The 23092-nt window shown below is 42.5% G+C and overlaps 1 protein-coding gene across 5 annotated transcripts in view; it reads right to left on the reverse strand.

Moving 5' to 3' along the window:
- Nucleotides 1–23092, reverse strand: part of ESR2 (estrogen receptor 2) — a 76533-nt gene that overhangs the window by 6879 nt on the left and 46562 nt on the right. For 3 of the 5 annotated variants that reach the window (XM_003267796.4, XM_004087153.3, XM_003267794.2), the window contains 2 exons: nt 15578–15711; nt 1293–1473 (listed from right to left, as the gene is read on the reverse strand). In XM_003267796.4, coding sequence (XP_003267844.3) covers nt 1293–1473; nt 15578–15711 — 315 coding nt within the window. The remainder of the gene's footprint in view (nt 1–1292; nt 1474–15577; nt 15712–23092) is intronic. The other 2 variants (XM_030812035.1, XM_012504445.2) reach the window with 2 other exon arrangements.

Below are 23092 nucleotides of genomic sequence, written 5' to 3' on the forward strand. Positions count from 1 at the left end.
CAGCTGATCAATACAAAACCTTGTTTTATGTGTGTTTCTTTCTAAAGATGCCTTATGTGATAAATACCATTGACTCATTAACATTGAACTCATGGCCAACAGCACTATAACTCACACCTGAGCAAAGCTTAACTAACACATACTTTCTCCATAAGGCACATCACAGCTTTTTCATGCCAAGGAACACTAGACAGCTCTTCAGCACCACACCAGGGGACCATTTTAAATAGTGAAGTCACTCACCAAAAGCACAAAAATGTAAAACCACGGCACTAAGTAGACCAAGCAAAGGACACTTGTTGACAGTAGGAGAGCAGCTGCTTGTTCCATCTCAGCTGGGACTGTGCATAAAGGGCAACTCAAAATTTCTGCCACTCTGTTCATGACCTCTAAAACACCACGAATATTGATTTTGGGGTTACAAATAAATTTTAGCAAGCAGATAAATTTACAATGAAGGAATCTACAAACACAGGATCTGTTCTGCAAATGGCTGTATGCTGAGTAATCATTAAAGGGGAAAGGCAGAGGTCTTCATCTCTCGAGATTCTCGAGGTGTGTATTGTCCTTCCCTACAGCCTTTAGACTTGCCTCCTCAGTGACCAGTTAATTACCTTCCATCCTCCCCTCCCCTCCTCCAGCTCCAGGGCAAGGCTACCCTCATCCTGGGTGACACCAAGCACTGAGCATCATTGTACCAACAGTAGCCATCACTGCACACCCTCTTCATCAGCACACACAATTACATTTCCTAATCAGAAACATGCCCTACCTACAGCCCTGCCTTCCTAAATCTGCTGGATCCACCACTTCTCTTAAGTCTTATCCTTAATTTCCTGATGCCACCAAAAGAACAACTCTTAGGGAAGCATTTGTGCACTTCTTCACATCACCAGCTCGAGGGGCCATCTAGAAGAGCAGGTCTTAGCCTCTCCACAAAAAGGGACCTCAGGGCCTCAGCCCTGGGTGGTGTAAAGAGGGGTGGCAGTTCATGTAGGGGAGGAACTGCCCCTTTTAGGACTCCATAAACAGGCTATAAGCCCCAGCAACTGAAAAACCGATGAGCCACCACTGGCTGCCATGCAGATCCTGTAAGATACCACGTGACATTCCTTCCATGCCCACTCTGTGCCCATCTTTGTTTACAGGTGTGTGAACTGACAAATCCCCCCATTCCCTTTCAGGCATTCATTTTCCTTAACTTGCAGACACTTTTCCCAAATCACTTCACCCTCCGTTGAGCACATAATCCCATCCCACGCCCGAGCAGAGCAGCTCTCGAGGGCGCGTACCTCGCGTGCCTGACGTGGGACAGGAGCATCAGGAGGTTAGCCAGGCGCGTGGATTGCTGCTGGGAGGAGATGCCGCTCTTGGCGATCACCCAGACCAAAGCGTCGGTCACGGCGTTCAGCAAGTGGGCCAGCTTCCGGCTGCTGTCAGCATCCTGGGTCGCTGCAACCAGAGGGTACATACCTGGACAAAGAATAAAAACCACAAGTCATTGCTCCGAGCAAAGAGCGGAAGTCGTGTGCTCAGCTGTTCCGTGCGCCTGCTCCGAGGTCATCTAGGTTGCTTTGACAGCTGCATGTGTGGCAGGTCCTGACCTTATAAGCATGGTCTTGCCCCTCCCAGGGGCTCTTCCCTGAGAGCCAGCCCCATCACAGAGCTAGAAGAGAAGCCTGGCCTAATGCAGACAGACTAAATTACCACCTGAAGTGCCCATCAGGCCCATAATTGTGGCCTTGCCATGGCGAGTATATCTAGTCTCCTGAAACCATTACATGGTGTTTCTCATCTGCGGCAACAGATACAGAGATGGTCAGAGGTGAGATTAATTCTACTTTTAGCCCCATGGAGGGCTCCCCATCTAAAGGGAGTTTAATAAAGGAATGGCCAATGTGATGAAGCCTCCTCTGCCACCTCCTTGTGTGTACCACGTGCCCCGGACAGCCATGGCAGGGCCCCTGCTGCCACCTCTGCATCTCACTTGAGTGGCACCTGGCTGGGGCAGAAAGACCACTGATTTGGAGTCAGACAGACCTACTTTCTAGCCACCATCTGGAGCTCTCTGAGCCTCAGTTCCTCACTGAGCAACGCATGCAGGAACACATCTGCTTAGGTCCCCACAGCCACGTCCTGGGTAAGCTGCCTCCCCCATCCTGCCCTGCCCTGTGTTTAACTCCCCTCCAACTCTAGGATTGAGATACTGTGGCATCCCAATGGCAGCAAAGTAACAGCTCAGATAAATATCCTCCCCCCGACCCCTGCTTGACTCCTTGATTCCCTTTAATAATTAGCTTCTCTTCCAGGCTTTCCATTTCAAAGCAAGAATAAATATGTGAAATCAACCAGGGAGCTGCTGAGTCTTGGCTATCATGAGACTGATGATGGCTGGTGCTCCAGCATCCACAGAATTTGTTTTGGCAGTTTTTGTCCTCTATTTTTATTGGCACTTTAAGTTCAATTAAGGCAGCTCAATTCAACTAAGTTTAACTCAGTTAAGGCAAGGGACATTCTGAAGCAGAATTATGTAAGTGTAGTGCTTTGCCACATCCCTAGGGACCTCCACATAATGTCTGATGATATGGATTTAAAATATTCATCTTTTCAATAGCCCTGAAGCTGCTTCTCCAATCCCCGTGCTCACTTTGTTCTCCACACTGGTTCTTCCAGAATCCCCCCACAGCCTCAAACCTCCCACTGTCACCCCAGAGACGACTTGCCCTCCCACTGCAGGGGAAACAAGACCCCACCCTTGACCCCATGTGTCCCCTTCTGAGAGGCCAAAATGCAGATCTGCTCATGGGGCTCCCTTTAATGACTTCTCAGCTCATAGGATAGAGTCCGAACTACCTGGTGCAGCTATCAGAGGTACCAGGACCCTCCCTGCTCCTCTCATCTGCAGTTCCCACCACACCTCGCCTTGAGTCCCCCTCTCAACTCCCTGAACATGTGATGCTCCGAACATGCTCAACTTGCTGCTTGGAAACTCTCTCCTTCCTCTTTCTCTACCCTGATTCTCTTGCTCATTTATACCCATTCCTCCTGTAGATTCCAACCTGGTCATGAAATTCCTTCTGGAAGCTTCCCCCAACCTCCCTACCATCCCACCCTAAGTCTGGTCTGAGGTGTCCCCTGATGCTCTGACAGTGCCCTGTTCATCCCCAGCAGAGGCACCACATTGCTCCACATGCTGGATATCTATCTGCCTTGTCCCCACACACACCCCATAGCCACCCTTCTGCCCTCAGCAAGACTGGACATGAGTGCTTTGAGGGCACAGATCTTTTTTTTTTTTTTTGAGACAGAGTCTCACTCTGTCACCCAGCCTGGAGTGCAGTGGTACGATCTCAGCTCACTACAACCTCCGCCTCCCAGTTTCAAGCAATTCTCCTGCCTCAGCCTCTCTAGTAGCTGGGATTACAGACATGCACCACCATGCCCAGCAAATTTTTTGTATTTTTAGTAGAGACGGTGTTTCACCATGCTGGCCAGGCTGGTCTCGAACTCCTGACCTCGTGATCCGCCTGCCTCAGCCTCCCAAAGTGCTGGGATTACAAGTGTGAGCCACTGTGCCCAGCCAGACCCTTATTTTTTTAGCCAAACACACCGTCATATTTGAAATGGTAAATATGCATGCTAATGTATGTTTTAGATACACACAGAAAATTATCAAAAGTACAGAGAAAATTATTTCAAGCTTACTTTCCCTAAAATTAACCCCATCTGCATAAACAAGTACTTCCTTTTAACTACCCTGTAGTCTATTCAGCTGCATGACATGTGCTCCATGGACTTCCGCTGCGATCAAGCAATACTATGTCTGGGAATTCCAAAAGGAGCCAAAATTATGTGCCTGTACATGTCTCAGTTCAAAGTGACAAAGATTGAAAATATAAAAACAAATCCTCAGATTATACACAAATGTTCATAGCAGCATAACTCAGCCTAAAAGTGGAATGTCCACTCACTGACAAATGGCTCAACAAAATGTGGTCTATCCATACAGTGGAATAGCATTCAGCTACGAAAAGGAATGAGGTACTGATAGAGATGAACCTCGAAAACATCAGGCTAAGCAAAATAAGCCAGACACAAAGGACCACACGTATGATTCCATTTATAATAAAATGTCTAGAATAGGCAAATCCATAGAGTCAGAAAAGCAGATTAGTGGTTGCCTAGGGCTGTGGGTGGGATAGGGAGTGCGAAATGATGGCTAAGAAGCATGATGTTTCTTTTCAGGTGATGAAAATGTACTAAAATTGATGGTGGTGATGGTTGCACCACATACCATGAATAAACTAAAAACGTTGAACTGTATACTTAATATGAATAAATTATATGGTAGATGAATTATATCACAATAAAGCTGTTACTAAAAATAACAGTAATAATAATAAAAGAATGCCTCAGAACCAAAATTACAATAACATAAATTCCCTGGGCTGTGTGCGACGAAGGTTCCCCTCAGAGAACATGTATATGTCATTGTGTTACCCACTTCACGAACCACAGTCATTGCCAAGGCCAGACCCCGGGCCTTCTGCAGGCTGTGGGGGCAGCACAGCTCCACCTGGGGCCCAGAGTCCATCAGCCACAGCGGTTTGGGGAGGTGAGGCACTGCATTTTTGGAAAGGCATATGCTAAATCCATTTTACATATGGCGGGGTGGGGGGGCAGTGTATATACGAAAAGACCTACACTAAAATTATCCTGGGGACTCCTGTTCTCATTGATCACATAGAAAAGAAATACCCTCCCGGAAAGGAACTGTGCTGAAGAATACCCATGCTGCTGCTGCCTGGCTCTCCAGCCAGCAGTGCCGTGCCTGCACCTCAGGCATCCATGCTCGGGCCCTTGCTCATCAAACACATATCTACAGAGTACTTGCTAAGTGGCAGGCCCTGGGCAGGGTGGGGCAAGGGACAAGATCCAAAGCCCTGCCCAGTCAGGCACAGAAAACAACAAAAATGTAGCACCCTCTCCACCCCCTAAAAGTAAAAACATCAGTTAGGATTCACTGTAGAACAAAATTAAATTACTTTTCATGAAACTGAAGTAGTTTAAAAAACAAGATCTTGGCACCATGCCCCACACATACCAAAGAAAGTGAAATAAAATCAAGGACACAATCTTCTCTCCCCGTTATCAGCTGGGAACAGCTGTGTGCTCCTCTCACCAGCCCACCTGATGACATTCTGAGCAGCACAGTGGTGGCGGACAGCCACCCCTCCTTCAAGATTTGCCACGTCTGATTTGTTCAAAGGATGAAAACATAAGCTTTCCTTGACTGAAGGCAAATAAATGAGAAAAATCTAATGTGTTAATAGAAGTCCCAGAATACTGACCAAAGGAAAGAAGTCCTGGCTTTGGGGAGCCGTATGTGGTGTTTGCTTGTTTGCTTTGAGGAAAGGAACTTCCGGCCATGACCCACACCTTCTGTCACCACCTCCTGCCCCCAGCACTTGAGGGCAGATGGGACTCAAAAGGTGCCATGGTGTCAGGCCGCAGGCTGCTGTTCAACTGTGCTTTGCCCCAGCGTTCTTGGTCAACAGAAAAGGACCCCCGCATCTTTCCTCATCAGCATCCCTCTGTGTCTTTGTCTTCTCCACCCACCCACTCCATGGGAACTCTCCCTATAAACTCAGAGGGAACCAGGGTTTAAGCCAATGTCTCTTAATAATTTTCTTAATGTAAAACAGTATTTCCTGGCTTAACCCCTCTATTTCTTTCATTTAATGAAAAGTTTCATCCTTTGTAAATCTTAAAACTGTTTAAATAGACTTGTTTCTAATTTAAACTATTTTAAAGACTGTGGATAATCGATTAATTACACTCTAATTCCTAAATTCCATACCCCCTCTAATTCTATCCAAGGGAGGATTTGGGTGGCAAGATGGCCAGTCTCTCTGTTGGGTGTTAGATAGGCTATTTTATTAACTATGACACTTGCATAACACCTTAGAGTTTATAAAAACACTCTAACAAGCATTGTAACAGGTTGTTAAATGCAACATTTTTCTGTTGTCTCTTACTCTCAAGAGCCATATCAAAGGCTAAGTATGATACAGGAATTCCAAGTACCACACATCCTATATATGCATAGTGGAAGAGGATTGGCTGAGAGAGTTAGAATGTTGTGGTCCTTTCCCTTGCCTCCCCAAGAGAGAAATATGTGCCTCTCCACTTAAGCCCGTCAAGGATCAGACCTTTGATTAACTATTTGAGTGTATATCCCATTCTAGACCAAAAGCATTGTATCTAAATCATTTTGACATCCTTAGTATTTAGAAGTCATTGATATACATACCAGAAACTGAGCTGAAATTTAGCTGGATGACACAGTTAATTTCCATTCCATATTACAGCCATTATTAGTAGATATGCATAACCCAGAAACGGGCAGCTTTTAAAACATGACTACTGACAAACCCCGACCTGGCCAGCTAGTGTGCTGTACCACTGCAGATGTGATTGAGTGACATAATCCTAACTTGAGCATGTCACATACACAGGAAATCAGGAGACCAAACTATGCAGGAGACCATCGTCAGGCAGCCCAGTGCTTATCTAGCCTGGCAAGGCCATCTAGCAGCAACCAAAATGCAGTGCTTGGGAACTCTGCTATCCTAACATGGGATACAGAAGTTCGAAGCCTTTTGACTTAAGAGACCTGCCCCATTTCTCCTCTCCTGACCCTTATCCTCCAGGGCCTCCACCCTGTGCTTTATTTGGTTCCCTGCTTGGTGGTATCTCTTTTCCATTTAGCCTACAAACTTTGCTCTCTTAATCTTTTTGTTTTGTTTTCATTACATTGTTTACAGATTCATTCAGGTATACCTGACATGCAATAACCTGCACATATTTTGCATGTACGATCTGATGTACTTTGCCGTACATATACACAATGGAACCATCACCACAACCAAGATAATGAACACACTCATCTGCAATTTTTTGCATTCAGTAGAAACTGTACTTCCAGTACACATGCAACCATTGTGTTTTTTCATTTTTCAGTACAGTAACTTTCAGTATTCCATAAATTACATGAAATATTCATTACTTTATTATAAAATAGGCTATATATTAGATGATTTTTGCCCAACTGCAGGGTAATATAAGTATTTTGAACACATTTAAGATAGGCTAGGCTAAGCTATGATGTTCAGTAGTTTAGGTGTGTTAAGTATATTTTTGACTAGCAACATTTTCAACTTAAGATGGGTTTTTTGGGAAATAACCCCATCCCAAACTGAGGACCATCTGTAGTTGTATAGATTATTTCTGGACTCGCTGTTCCATTGATCTATTTGTTTCTCTTGACATCAATACCACATTATCTTTGAAATCAGTAGTGTAAGTCCTCCAAGTTTGTTCTCTTTCAAAGTTGTTTGGACTATTCTAGGTCCATTGCATTTTCACATGATTTTAAGAATCAGCTTATCAATTTCTACTAAAAAGCCTCCTGGGATTTTTATCAGTTTGAATCTATAGATCATTTTGTGGGAGGATTGAAAACAATACTGAATCTTATGATCCATTAACATCTCTCTCCATTTATTCAGGATTTCTTTAATTTCCTTCAGCTATATTTTGCAGTGTTTAGTGGATTTCTTTAATTTCCTTCAGCTATATTTTGCAGTGTTTAGTGTGCAGGTTTCACATCTTTTGTAAGTTTATTCCCAAGGTTTTGCAATGTTTGATGCTATTGTAAATGGTATTGGTTTTTCATTTCAATTTCCAGTTGTTCACTGCTGCCACACAGAAATACAATTGATTTATATATATTGCCCTTACACCTTACAAACTTGCTAAATTCACATTTTTTAGACTCCTTAGGACTTTCTACATAGATTATCATGTTTTTAAATAAAGAGTTTCACTTCTACCTTTCCAATATTGATGCCTCTTACCTCTTTTCTTGCCTTATTACACTGGGTAAATTCTATTCAACAGTAAAATGTTGAATAGAATTAAGGACAGTGGACATACTTGCTTTGTTACTGATTGTGATTAAGTATAATATTAACTGTAGGATTTTCATAGGTGCCCTTTAATGGATTGAGAAAGTTTCCTTCTATTCCTTGTTTGTACAGTGTTTTTAGCAGGAGTGGCTGTTGGATTTTGTCAAATGCTGTCTGCGTCTATTAAGATAATCATGGCTAGGCGCAGTGGCTCACACCTGTAATCCTAGCACTTTGGGAGGCCGAGGAGGGTGGATCACCTGAGGTCAGCAGTTTGAGACCAGACTGGCCAACATGGTAAAACCTCATCTCTACCAAAAATACAAAAATTAGCGGGGCATGGTGGCGGGCGCCTATAATCCCAGCTACTCAGGAGGCTGAGGCAGGAGAATTGATTGAACCCAGGAGGCAGAGGTTGCGGTGAGCCCTGAGATAGCACCAATGCACTCCAGCCTGGGCGGAGAGTGAGACTGTCTCAAAAAAAAAGAAAAAAGAAAAAAAAATAATCATATGGTTTTTCATTATTATTCTGTTAATATGGTGAATTTTGATTGATTGATTTTCAAATGTTAAAGAAAGCTTATATTCCCGAAAATTCTGCTTGTTCATGATGTGCTATTCTTTTAATATGGTATTGGATTCCAATTACCAAAAAAAAAAATTTAGAGAACTTTTGCATATACATGCATGAGGGAAATTGGTCTGTTGTCTTCTTTTCTTCCAGTGTGTTAGTCTGGGTGTTCTATCAGAGTAATGCTGGCCTCACAGAATGAGTTGGAAAACATTCCATGCTGTTCAATTTTCTGTAAGAGTATGTGTAAACTTGGTGTATTAGTCCATTTTCACACTGCTGATAGACATACCCAAGACTGGAGAATATATAAAAGAAAGAGATTTATTGGACTTACAGTTCCACATGGCTGGGGAAGCCTCACAATCATGGCAGAAGGTGACCAGCACATCTCATGCGGCGGCAGGCAAGAGAAGAGGGCTTGTGCAGGGAAACTCCCATTTTTATATAACCATCAAATCTTGTGAGACTTATTCACTATCATGAGAACAGCACAGTAAAGACCCGACCCCATGATTCAATCATCTCCCACAACATGTGGGAATTACGGGCACTATGAGATGAGATTTGGGTGGGGACACAGAGCCAAACCATATCACTTGGTATTATTCATTCCTCAAATGCATGGTAGAATTCTCCCAGAATTCCAGATGGTGGTGGGGCCATCAGTTGGTGGAGCAGTCAGAACAAATTTATAGGTTAAGTTTGCCATCTTATATGGGCATAGTTTGTGGCACCCCAAAACAATTACAACATCAAAAATCACTGATTACAGATCACCATAATAGATATAATGAAAAAGTTAGAAATATTGCAAAGTGTTATCAAAATTTGACACAGACATAAAGTGAGCACATGCTGTTGGAAAAAATGGTACTAACAGACTTGTTCAATGCAGGGTTGCCACAAACCTTCGATTTGTAAAAACATGCAGTATCTGCGACGCACAATAAAGCAACGTGCAATGAAATGGAATGTGTCTCTATTCTTGAGCTTTGTGCTGGGATGCAGTTAAATCACTTAGCAATTGTTTGATCCTCCAGGCTTGCTTTTAAGTTTTGTTTGGTAGGATCATAATGGCTTTTAGTCTAGGCCCACTACTGAGGCAATAACCTTTTGAATACTATAGGAAGGCTGAGAAGTGCCCAGTGCCCAGTGAACTGCAAGGTTTTTCCCACTGGCTGGTGAGAATGTGAACTGTTCCTGGCCCTGTGTGAACTCTAGGGATTGTTTCACCCACTCCTTTCTGATGGTTCTTTCCCTGTCCTTGGTATCCTCATAAGCATGGGCAGATCAGCACTCAGCTGAAGACTTGAAGAGGACTCTCCATAGATCTCCAAAATTCTGTGTGCAGCTCTTTCCCATTCAGTACTCTCCCCTCCAAGTCCTAGCTGCCTTGCTACCAAGGGAGACCACTGGTGTCTATTTGGGTTATCCTTTGTGATGGTTAATCTTAGGTGTCAACTTGACTGGATAAAGGGATACCCAGATAGCAGATAAAGCATTATTTCTGGGTATGTCTGTGAAAATGTTCCAGGAAGAGACTGGCATTAGAGTCAGTGGACTAAGGCCAGGCACAGTGGCTCACACCTGTAATCCCTGCACTTTGGGAGGCCAAAGTGGGTGGATCACTTGAGGTCAGGAGTTCGAGACCAGCCTGTCTAACATGGTGAAACCCCATCTCTACTAAAAATACAAAAAATTAGCCAGGTGTGGTGGCAGATGCCTGTAATCTCAGATACTCTGGAGGCTGAGGCAGGAGAATCGCTTGAACCCAGAAGGCGGAGGTTGCAGTGAGCCAAGATGGCACCACTGCACTCCAGCCTGAGTAACAAAGCAAGACTTCATCTCAAAAAAAAAAAAAAAAAAAAAAAAAAAAAAAAAAAAAAAAAAAAGAACAGTGGACTAAGTAAGAAAGATCTGCCCTTAACCAATGTTGGCAGGCACCATCCAATTGGCTGAGCGCCCAGATAGAACGAAATGGCAGAGTAAGAGAATTCTCCCTCTCGGAGCTGGAACACTCATTTTCTCCTGCCCTTGGACGTCAGAACTCCAGGTTCTCCAGCCTCCAGACTCTGGGACTCACACCAGTGGCCTCCCAGTTTCTCAGGCCTTCAATTTCAAACTGAGGGTTACACCACCAGCTCCCTAGTCCTCAGGTCTTCCCATTTACACTGAGCCGTGCTACTGGCTTCCCTGGTTCACTAGCATGCAGATACATATCATAGGACTTCTCAACCTTCATAATTGTTCAAGTCAGTTTTCATAATAAATCCTCTCTCATTTATCTGCCTAACTATCCATCCTATTGGTTCTGTTTCTCTGGAGAAACCTAATACACCCATCCCTGCTTTGCAACCTGGAAACTGGCTCCAGGCAGTAAACTGGACAATCAAAGGGCTCTCTTCATTTGTGTCCCTCCTCCTGGGGATCACTGCTGTCCATTGTCCAATATCTGTTTTATATATTCTGTCAGGGTTTTAAATTTTAAGACAGGGAGGCAGATTCCATCCCTATTTTTCTTTTAAATTTAAATACCACAAATAATCCATAAGAAAAAAGCCTGTACTTACAAACCCTTAAAACCTAGCATAGAAAAGACTCACTTATCCTAGCAGTGAAAATAGTCCCATTTTCTCCATAGCAATGCTGAACAGGATCAATTTATTTTGACAATTGTTATAACTACCAAGAAAGAAAGGAACTTTCTTAAAAGAAGAATTCTGGCCGAGCGCGAGCCCAGGACTTTGAGAGGCCGAGGCAAGCGGATCATGAGGTCAGGAGTTCGAGACCAGCCTGGCCAACATGGTGAAATCCCATGTCTACTAAAAATACAAAAATTAGCCAGGCATGGTGGTGGGTGCCTGTAATCCCACCTAATCAGGAGGCTGGGGCAGGAGAATCATTTGAACCCAGGAGGCGGAAGTTGCAGTGAGCCAGGATCATACCATTGCACTCCAGCCTGGGCAACAGGGCAAGACTCTGTCTCACACACAAAAAAAACATTTCTTAAACTTGGATTTACTGTAAACAAATTTTATTCATTTACCGCCACAAGTGGTAATTACATCACATGTCTTCCTCGCCTTCTGTAATTCTCTCAATGTGGCAGTTCTGTCATGCTGCAGGGGAATGCTGTAGCCTTCATCTTTCCCATTTGCACAGATGCTGCGTCTAGCTTTGACAACAACACAATATGATGTCTGGGAGGCTAAAATGCCTATAAGGAGCTTTGCCAAACAGAAGGCTTTATACTGCAAAGTGTTGTAACAACAAGCAAACACTGCTTTCTGAGAAGCACTTTCCTGCACAGAAGAGAGTTCTAAATTATTTCTGAAAGAGAGAGAAGCCCCATCATCTAGCATTTGATGATCTTCTATTGCCAAGATGGGAAGGTACTCTTCAAGCAGATCCTCCCTTTGACAGAAATGGCAGCACCTATGTGAGGTAATGTTGGTAGGTGGTTTGGAAAAGATCAGAAAGAGTTGATGTTATTCCATGATCAATTTCAAATATCCTGGCTGGTGGGCTGGATGTGGTGGCTCACACCTGTAATCACAGCCCTTTGGAGGCCAAAGTGGGCGGATCACTCGAGGCCAGGAGTTCAAGACCAGCCTGGACAACATGGTGAAACCCTGTCTGACATGGTTAGCCTTTGTGTCCCCACCCAAATCTCATCTTGAATTGTAATCTCCATAATCCCCAGGTGTCAAGAGAGAGACCAGGTGGAGGTAATGGAATCATGGGGGCAGTTTCCCCCATGCTGTTCTCATGACAGTGAGTGAGATCTCACAAGATATGATGGTTATATAAGGGGCTCTTCTGCCTTTGCTTGGGACTTCTCCTTCCTGGCACCTTGTGAAGAAGGTATCTTGCTTCCTCTTCTCTTTCCGCCATTATTGTAAGTCTCCTGAGGCCTCCCCAGCCATACTGAACTGTGAGTCAATTAAATCTCTTTCCTTTATAAATTACCCAGTCTCAGGTATTTCTTCATAGTAGTGTGAGAACAGACTAATATATCATCTCTACTAAAAAAACAAAAATTAGCCAGGCATGGTGGCATGCACCTGTAATCCCAGCTACTTGGGATGCTGAGGCATTGCTTGAGAATCGCTTGAACCTGGGAGGTGGAGGTTTCAGTGAGCCAAGACTGCACCACTGCACTCCACTCTAGCCTGGCCAACAGGAAGACTCTGTCAAAAAAAAAAAAAAAAAAAAAAAAAAAACCTGGCTGGACTTTCCTTATATGCACATCAACATAATCATCAGTATAAGCTGGGCCCTCATGTTATTCTGTAAAAGGTGAATGGTAACAATAAACAGGGAAGGGTGTGTTGGGTGCAGGGGAAATGACCTGTTAGGCAGGTAAGGCCAGATTGAGACTCAACTAGGAAATGCTCAAAGGTTGTCTTCCAGGTCTCTGTACCTTCACATGGCCTTCAGATTCCTTCTTCATTCTCCCTCACCCAGTTCTTCAGGGGCTAACCTCACCCTCCACCCTAGATCCAAACAACTCCTGGACAGTACCCTGTGCTCTCTCCAGAGCTAATGTATGGTCTGTTGCCCATTTACAAAGAGATGGGTAGAAATTGAGTGTAAGCATTTAGAAACTTTTTTAGCAATCAACAGAGTAATTTTAAATCAGTTGAATGTGATAACTAATAATATTATAAACTAGGACTTGTATTTTGCACTTTTATTTTTCTCATAATTCATTTTTGTTATATTTTACAAAAGTAACTATCCTTAACACTCCAGCCTGGGCAACAGAGTGAGACGCTGTCTCAAAAAAAAAACAAAAAAAAAACAAAAAAAAAAAAAACAAAAAAAAAAAAAAAAAAAAAAAAAACTAGTGCCAATATCCAAGAGTCTGTAAGAGAAGACATGTATGAAGGTCAGCTGGCCCCAGATCAAGAGGCAGCTGGAAACGTGACCACAGTGAATTCTGCATTGAATCTTGGCTTCAGGAACCGCTACTTTGGCTGATTTAAAAGACCGTAGTATAATATGATCTGATATATCCCTGTTGTTTCAAGCATCAAACTCTTAAGATTGGATAAATAAAGCCCAATATGTTGTCCAAATAGAGATATCTGTAAGTCTTCAGGTGAACATTAAAACCTAGATATACACAGTGTTCGAGGAAGAAAAAAATCAATAACCTAAAGGCCCGACAAGAGTAAATGGCTAAGCAAAGCCATCAATATCTGCTAGAGCGGCTGGCTTAGATACCAGGTAGATCGTGAACTGACCAGTGTGACAACCATCTAGAAACTTAGAAATTCATACAAAATAACACATCTCTATTTATTGCAGTAATGTTTATAATGGTTAAAAAGGAAGAGGAACTGGATATTCAATAACAGAGAAATGGCTGAACAATTTAGTATAATGTCCTCATTTCAAAGATTGTGTTAGATCTCTCCTAGTTGACCCAGAATGGTTTCACAATATTTTGAAAAAAAAAAAAACAAAAAAAATACAGGAGTTTGAGATCAGCTTGGCCAACATAGGGAGACCTCACTTCTACAAAAAATACAAAAATTAGTCAGGTGTGGTGGCAGATGCTTATGGTCCCAGCTACTCAGGTGGCTGAGGTGGGAGAATCACTTGAGCCCAGGAGGTCGGAACTGCAGTAAGCCATGATCATGCCACTGCATTCCAGCCTGGGCAACAGAGTGACACCCTGTCTCAAAAAGAAAAGTGAAAAACAAGACACAGACTGCGCACAGTGGCTCATGCTTGTAAATTCCAGAACTTTGGGAGGCTGAGGTGGGAGGACTGCTGGAGGCCAGGAGTTCAAGGCCACCTCTGGCAACACAGCAAGATTCTGTCTCTACAAAAAAAAATTGTTTTAATTAACCAGGTCTGGTGGTTTGCACCTGTATTCCAAGATACTTGTGAGGCCGAGGTGGGAGGATCACTTGAGCTCAGTTCTAGGTTACAGTGAGCTATGATCATGCCACTGCCCTCCAGCCTGGGCAGCAGAGCAAGATCCTGTCTCAAAAGAAAAAAAAAAAAAGAAAAGAAAGGAATGGTCACCAAAGTTATGGTGGTTATTTTGAAGGCAGGTATTCCTGATGATTTTATTTTCTTCCTTGTATGTTTTTCTCATTTGAATGTCTATTTACAATAATCAGATATTATTTATATAAGAAAAAACCAACAAAACGAAACCATCTGCATATCCTAGACACCTTATTTCCCTCCTCTACCTCCCACTTTTCCTTCAAGTCAAGTCTCTTGCTCCCTGACCTCATGCCGCAATGTCAGTTCAGGCTCTCATTGCCTCTAATGGGCCCCCGGCTTCAGTCTCTGCCCTTTCTAGTCCTCCACATGGAAGCCAGAGTGACCTTTCTATATCGCATATCTGTGCATGACACTCCCCTGCCTGAACCTCTTCTAAGCTGCCCAAAGCCCAGGCAGCAGTTTCTAATCTTCAGCACCGCATTTTAAAGTCATACCTACTTCCCTCTGCTCTTTCTTGAAGATTTGTTCAATCATTCCCTTCTGCAACAACTCCAACATCTCTCCTCCTATTTTCCCGTAGTACTTTGTGTAGACTTTATCATAGCACAGAAATCATTATTTTTAATGATTTGTTTTCTCTCCCTCCCTGCCTAAACTATGAGCTATTTGAGGGTAGGATTGTATCTTTACTGAATGAATGAATCTGTAAAAAAGTAGGACCCCAAACGTCAGTATAAATAAATGCATGCCAACCATGTAAAGTGTCTGTGTGAGCACTGAAAAAAGTTTAAAAGACAAACAATTTAAAGTTCTTTTTTTTTTTTCTTTTCCAGCAAGTGGCTTGAGCTACTTTTAAATTGATTGCCAGTCATTCACTTAATGAGTAATTTATGTCCAAAAGTTACCTACAGTTTAAATCGCTATCAAAATAAAAACAAAGTCCAAAAGGAAACCATTTTACCCTTTTCAAATAAAATAAAAGTTCAACATTCTTCTTAATATCATGCTAGTTGTAGAAACAGCATCTCTCCCCGATAAAACATGGCCCAGCTGTGTGATTACTTACTGGAATTGAGCAGGATCATGGCCTTGACACAGAGATACTCTTTGTGTTGGAGTTTTAACTCTCGAAACCTTGAAGTAGTTGCCAGGAGCATGTCAAAGATTTCCAGAATTCCTTCTACGCATTTCCCCTCATCCCTACAAAAGTTCGTTTGGAAATTTAAGGAACATAGCTTCAGGAAACCATCAAAAAAACAATAAGGAATGTGTTATTTTTAATCTCAAGTTTCATCTTGTAACATGTTCATCTGATAATATCATTTTAACTACAACAGGGTGTTAATGAGACCACACCCAACAATATGAAATTACTAGAATTGTCTTCATATAAAGAAGACAGGCCATTTCCTATAAATCCCTAAAGTAAATATATGAATAAATATTATTTAGGCAAAAATGCGCATTGGAATATTTTCCTTCTACGTTTTCACCAAATGTTTTCTTACAGCAATACCACTCCTATTGATTGCTTTCAATCAAACCCATGTCAGTCAACCAGCCCCAGATATGACACGTATTTCAAAATGAGACATTTCACGTTCCCATCGGGAAGTATTAATGAGGAAGACTGTGTGTCACAGAAGCAAATATCCCAAGAATAAAACTCTATATCTAGGGCTTAACTCTCACTTACTGGTGGTCACCTAGAAACTGGTGTAGCAATTAAGACATTTACCTGTAATTTGAAAAAGCTGAATATGACAAAGACATCACAATTAGAGAAGATGGATTAGAATCAGGAAAAGAAGGTATACATGGAGGTGGGGAAAATTTTTGACTTGCCAGGGATTATCTTCAAGCAAGGATTATCTTTAAACTTTGAGTCATCTAATCAAAATTCTTTGGCGCACTACTTGTAGGAATGTTTAAATATACTTTGGAAGAAAATTACTTGAACTTTATCTGGAAAATACCAGCTTCTATTCACTCCAGCCAGACACACGTTATTTCCCCTCACTGCTCCCCCAAAACACTCTATTATTATCAGTCACAGGGTTATTGGAAGTCCTTGACAAGCAGTTAGATGATTTTGTCACAAAATCACCGTTTGCTCCCAAAAGCCTGCAGCACACAGAAAGGGCAATGGGTTTATGCGAGTTCCATTTTTAGTCTCTAGCAGCCCCTGAAGGGGCCTTGAGGTCTTCAAAGAGCTGGCTGCTCCCCTCCTCCTTCCCCAAACTCAGGGCATTTCCAGTGATGGCAGTATTTCAGGGAAGAGCCTCTGACACCACCGGATACACCAATCCTGCAGAAGTCTTTCCCATTAGCTGCTGTACATGGCACTCACCGGGATCCTGCATTCCGAAGCATTCACACTCGCCAACCCAGACTTGCTCACACAGAGCTACAAGCATGCAAATTGCGCACTTTGGCATATGAGCATTACTAAGTTACTAAATTTACTAAATCGTAAATTCTGTAAACACCTGCAATTTTCTGTAAGTACACAGGTTAAGTGACAAAACACCAGTGCCCCCCGGAAGTCACTCATAGGAAAAGGCCATCTTAGAGAATCCAGAGCACTGGGCGAAGAGTGCCAAATCTACAGGAAGCCTCATCTTTCCACCTCCCCAGCTCCAGGCTCTCCCAGGCAACCTGATGCAGGCATCCAGTAAGGACAACACAAGCCCTGCACAGAGATAACACAAAAAACACCTGAATCACCCTGCCTGCAGACAATTAATTATTGGAAATTGTTACTGTTGGACTTGGGGACATTTGATACCAAGGAAAGCTAGTTTGAAAATATCTCTATGGGGCAAAAAAAAAAAAAAAAAAAAAAATCCACCAAGTCCTGCATTGATAGTTTATCTCTTTATTCTTCTGTGCTGATGTGGGATTATACACACATGCACAACACATACACACACACACACTCACACATACCCCTCCCCAAGTGGTATGGTAAGGGGACCCCCCTGAAATCAATCCTATTTTCCAGAAGTACCTGTGCCTTAGTTCCTAAATATTGAAATTGGTATCGTTTCCTCATTAAAATATATGACATTTTCACTGCAAATTTATGTTTCAAAAATGGGGGGAGGGTTTGCATACTGAGGTATTTTAAACCCTGATAAAGGCTGTCACTCACAGTAATCAGACCATACATACCTCATGGAAAGTTAATTTCTAAGTTAATTTCTAAAGTCTAAAGAACTAGGTCTGATTACTTTCTTTTTAAGCAGGTGTGACAGTCAACCATTTCATTCAAGGGGTGGCAAAGTTAGAATATTTTTATTCACTCCACAGTCTGCAGAAACCAAATACATTTCTACAAAATAAATGAGAAATGAAGGGGCAATAAAGTATAAAACATCGTAAATAACAGCCCAGTAAAGGTCTTTCAGATGAGTTATACAGAACAAAGTTAGGAAAGACTCTAAAGTAAATTAATGACATCTATTTTATTTATTTTATAATTTTAGATTGAAACTGAATTATGAGTAAGAAATTAGGACAGGGTTAAAAGAGTTGATTTAAAGACAGGACTGGCTGGGTACAGTGGCTCATGTCTGTAATCCCCATGCTTTGGGGAGGCCAAAGTGAGAGGATCACTTGAGGCCAAGAGTTCCAGACCAGCCTGGGCGACATAGAGAGACCTTGTCTCTACAAAATAATAATAAACCAGGCATGGTAGCATACACCTATAGTCCCAGCTCCTCAGGGGGCTGAGGGAAAAGATCACTTGAGGCCAGGAGCCTGAGGCTGCAGTAAGCTGTGATGGCACCACTGCACTCCAGCCTGGGCCACAGAGCGAGACCCTGTCTCTAAAACAAAAACAAAAACAAAAACAGGGCATATGATTTGAATGTTAAAATATTGAAACAGTGTATCAACCCAACTGACCTACTCAGGAAATTTATTTTTGCACACTATCTGTCCATAAACTACTAAATAAAATCAGTAATAACATGGAATATCTTTGTATTAGTCCATTTTCACATTGCTATAAAGCACTACCTGAGACTGGGTAATCTATGAAGAAAAAAGGTTTAACTGACTCACAGTTCTGCATGGCTGGGGAGGCCTCAGGAAACTTACAATCATGTCAGAGAGCAAAGGGAAACCAAGGCACATCTTACATGGAGGCAGGAGAGAGAGCGATGGAGCGAGACAGCCAGGAGCTGCCCAACACTTTTAAAGCATCAGCTCCCATGAGAACTCACTCTTATGAGAACAGCATGGGGGAAACCATCCCCATGATCCAATCACTCCCACCAGGTCCCTCCTTTGACACGTGGAGATTACAATTTCAGATGAGATTTGCTGGGGACACAGAGCCCAACCATATCAATTTTATTACTTGATAATCACTTTTTTTTTTGAGACAGGGTCTCACTCCGATGCCCAGACTGGAGTACAGTGGCATGATCTCTGCTGTCTGCAACCTCCACCTTCTGGGTTCAAGTGATTCTCCTGCCTCAGCCTCCCATGTAGCTGGGATTACAGGCACGCACCGCTATGCCTGGCTAATTTTTGCATTTTTAGTAGAGAAAGGGTTTCATCATGTTGGCCAGGCTGGTCTTGAACTCCTGACCTCAAGTGATCCACTCGCCTCAGCCTCCCAAAGTGCTGGGACTACAGGCGTGAGCAACCGAGCCCAGCCAATAATCACTCTTTATAAAATAAGAATATTGCTTTTTTTTTTTTAAGATGGAATCTTGCTCTGTTGCCTCAGCTGGAGTGCAATGACGTGATCTCGACTCACTGCAACCTCCACTTCCTGGGTTCAAGCAATTCTCCTGCCTCAGCTTCCCAAGTAGCTGGGATTACAGGCACCTGCCATCACACCCAGCTAATTTTTGTATTTTTAGTAAAGAGGGAGTTTCATCATGTTGCTCAGGCTTGTCTCGAACTCCTGACCTCAGGTGATCCACCAATCTCAGTCTCTCAAAGTGCTGGGATTACAGGCGTGAGCCACCGTGCCTGGCCTAAAGAAGAATATTGTTTAATACAACACAAAATGTTGAATGAGTGGGCCTCCCTTTGGGGTACACTATTTTGTGTGTGTGTGTGTGTGTGTGTGTGTGTGTGTGTGTGTAGATAGATATCTATATCTATATCTATAGATAGATAGATAGATAGATAGATACATACATACATACATACATACATATACATATATATCTGTTCGCAGCACACACCTGGGTACAGACCATGGTTTACCTCTGTGTGTATGGCAATGGCAGGGAGTGTTTAAGGCTTAGAACATAAAAAGGACTTAATAACTGAAGTGAAATTACTTATGTACAAAGGGTAAATTAAAATTGGGAATTGAAAATTTGGTGGCTATCTTGAAGGAATTTAGCATACAAATAACGAATGTGAATGTAAACTCAAAACATTTATACATATACAATTCCATGGACCTCTCTGCAAATGTCCACAATGGGATCCAAGCCCAGATACAAACTTCCTCTGACTAATAATTTAACATTAGTCAGTTGCCTATTGATACTAAGGACAGAAAAATGTCTTTGCATATGTGATTTTTTTTTGAGCAAGTAGACAATCAGGTTCTGTAGATCTTCACATGAATTTATGATTAATTTAGTGGTTAGTAAAAGAAAAACTAAATGCTTAGAAATAAGCTGAAGTAACCAGATTTTCCTCTCATCCTCAGTAGACACAAGTTTTCTTGTTGCAGACACCTCAACAAGAATAAAGGGAAACAGAAATTATAGTTTCAGTATCCACAAATGGTCAACTGTTAGTTGTATTCACTGTTTATTCAGCCATATTACCGCCTGAAGAAACTCTGCTAGGACAATCCACACCATTTGAAAATAACTGTCTTCTGCTGAAGATGATCTCTTCACTTTGCAAAAAAGAGTCGTAATAGAACTCTATGGAGCATGACTCCTGACTTTTTGAATGAGCAACTCCTCTACAAACATACCTATTACATAAAAGTATATTCATCTGTATAAGAGAGGACTAAGTAACTGACCTATCTTAGACTTCAAGTTCCGAGGCGGGCGGATCACGAGGTCAGGAGATCGAGACCACGGTGAAACCCTGTCTCTACTAAAAATACAAAAAAATTAGCCGGGCGTGGTGGCGGGCGCCTGTAGTCCCAGCTACTCGGAGAGGCTGAGGCAGGAGAATGGCGTGAACCCGGGAGGCGGAGCTTGCAGTGAGCCGAGATCGCGCCACTGCACTCCAGCCTGGGGGACAGAGCGAGACTCCGTCTCAAAAAAAAAAAAAAGACTTCAAGTTCCAGATTTCAAAAAGTTAATGTGTTAAAAATACTAGAGACTGTAGGCTGGGCGTGGTGGCTCACGTCTGTAATCCCAACACTTTGGAAGGCTGAGGTTGGGGGATCACTTGAAGCCAGGACCTCGAGACCAACTTGGCCAGCATGGTAAAACCCCATCTCTACTAAAAAAAAAAAAAATAATACAAAAATTGTCCAGGTGTAGTGGCACATGCCTGTAATCCCAGCTACTCAGGAGGCTGAGGCCCAAGAATCACTTGAGCTTGGGAGGCGGAGATTGCAGTGAGCTGAGATCATGCCATCGTATTCCAGCCTGGGTGACAGAGCAAGATTCCATCTCAAAAACAAAAAACAAACAAACAAACAAAAACTACTAGAAATTACAACAACAAATAAACACCAGTAGTTATTCCAAAAAAAAAAAATGCCTGCTCAATGTGAATGCATTTACAATTCCCAAGAATTCCTCTTCTATACTCAATCAAATATACTAGATTTATGTTGTAAAACATAATACTTTCACTTAAGTTATAAAGGCAGTGTGAGTCTATTAGAAATAATTTTTAAGAAAAATAACTTTTTTTCTATTAACTAAAAGGTAGGCCTAATATTTTTCCAGGATTTGTGTCCACTTATAGTAATGTATACACACAATTACAGGAATTAAAGAACGCATACAGAGAAATGGGAGAGTGGAGAGTTAATCGTACTTAAAACCCAGGAACGAAATAGTCACCAAAAATAAACACTAAATTTGGCATCAATTTAGAAATCAAGACAAAAGATAAAATAATTTAATCCCAAAGTCTGCAAATTATTTGTCAAGGGATGGAATGTGTTCCTAGGACTAACTTCAAGGAAAATTATATGTGTATATTTATACATATGTATATTTGGCCTCAGTTAAAACACCAAGCAGAATACAATGAATGAATGAGAGCAATGGCTTGGCTAGGTGCTTGACTCTTCAGCCTGCCTTGTGACATGGTACCCTGAGATGACAGTGGGGAGAGTGGGTTTCTGCAGTGTGTTACGAGTAGAACAGGGCTGTTCTCTACCAAAACATCTCTGTTCTGCAGAATGTGCTCTCTGTCAACATTGTCACCCATGACAACAGGTAAAGTAGAGAGTTAGCTTGCCATTTGGCAACCCCCCAAGTCCAGCTCCACCACCTACTATCCTACCTGTAAGCAGGTTTCTCAATCTCCCATTTGCAATACCTGAATGATAGAGATAATAATGGATCCTACTCCCTCAAAGGGTGCAGGAAGATTGTGAAGATTAAATGTGTTGACATAAGTTAAGTGCATAAGGTGCTGCCAAGCACATACAAGCCAATAGGTTAGCTATTTTGTTTGTTACTGAAGGGTCTTGTGCCCTGCACCTCTCTGGTCTTCCAGAGCCTCCCTCCGCAGTTTACCACCTGGGCTTGCTCCTGTTCAAGTCACATCAGTCCTCCAGCTCTTCCCAAAGGATCTGTTCTCTATCAAAACACCTTCATTATGCAGAACACTGCTCTTTTAATGACATTGTCAGCCATGACAAAAGGCAGAATGGGGACTGATAGCTTGAGGCATCACTCTTCATCTGTGTAACACAGGGTCTTCTGATGATTTTAAAGTGGTAACAGGATTATAATGCAAGAGTTGGGGTAGACACTAGGCATCCTCCCACACTGTGCAGAGTCAGATGTAGCTGAACATTCAACACTAGCGCTTTTTCCATAAAAGCGGTGTGGAAATCAATTTCCATGAAGATTTCGAACTGCTCGAATTTACACCAAGAGGGTATTCTATTTTCCTGCTAAAAAGCTTGAGTGTTTTTATACAGTCCAGCTTTCCCCCCATAAACAGTTCACCTAAGTCAATTAAAAATTGGTTCCTCTTCTGTGTCATCTTTAAAAGAAAATCAAACGCAACCAAGATATAGCATCACATCCCATTTTCTGTTAAGTTTCATGCAGTTTTAGTAACCCTTCCTTCCACCACTATTGCCAAAAATGCTATATAGTACATGCATTAGAATGAGTTAAAGCAGACTGGGTATGGTGGCTCATGCCTGTAATCCCAGCGCGCTTTGGGAGGCCAAGGTGGGCAGAGTGCCTGAGGCCAGGAGTTCAAGACCAGCCTGGCCAACATGGTGAAACCACTTCTCTACTAAAAATAGAAAAATTAGCCCGGTGTGGTGGTGGGCACCTGTGATCCCAACTACTTGAGAGGCTGAGGCAGGAGAATCACTTGAATCTGGGAGGCGGAGGTTGCAGTGAGCCAAGATTACGCCTCTGCACTCCAGCCTGAGTGA

Source organism: Nomascus leucogenys, chromosome 1a (genome assembly GCF_006542625.1).
Source record: "Nomascus leucogenys isolate Asia chromosome 1a, Asia_NLE_v1, whole genome shotgun sequence".
NCBI classification, from domain to species: domain Eukaryota; kingdom Metazoa; phylum Chordata; class Mammalia; order Primates; family Hylobatidae; genus Nomascus; species Nomascus leucogenys.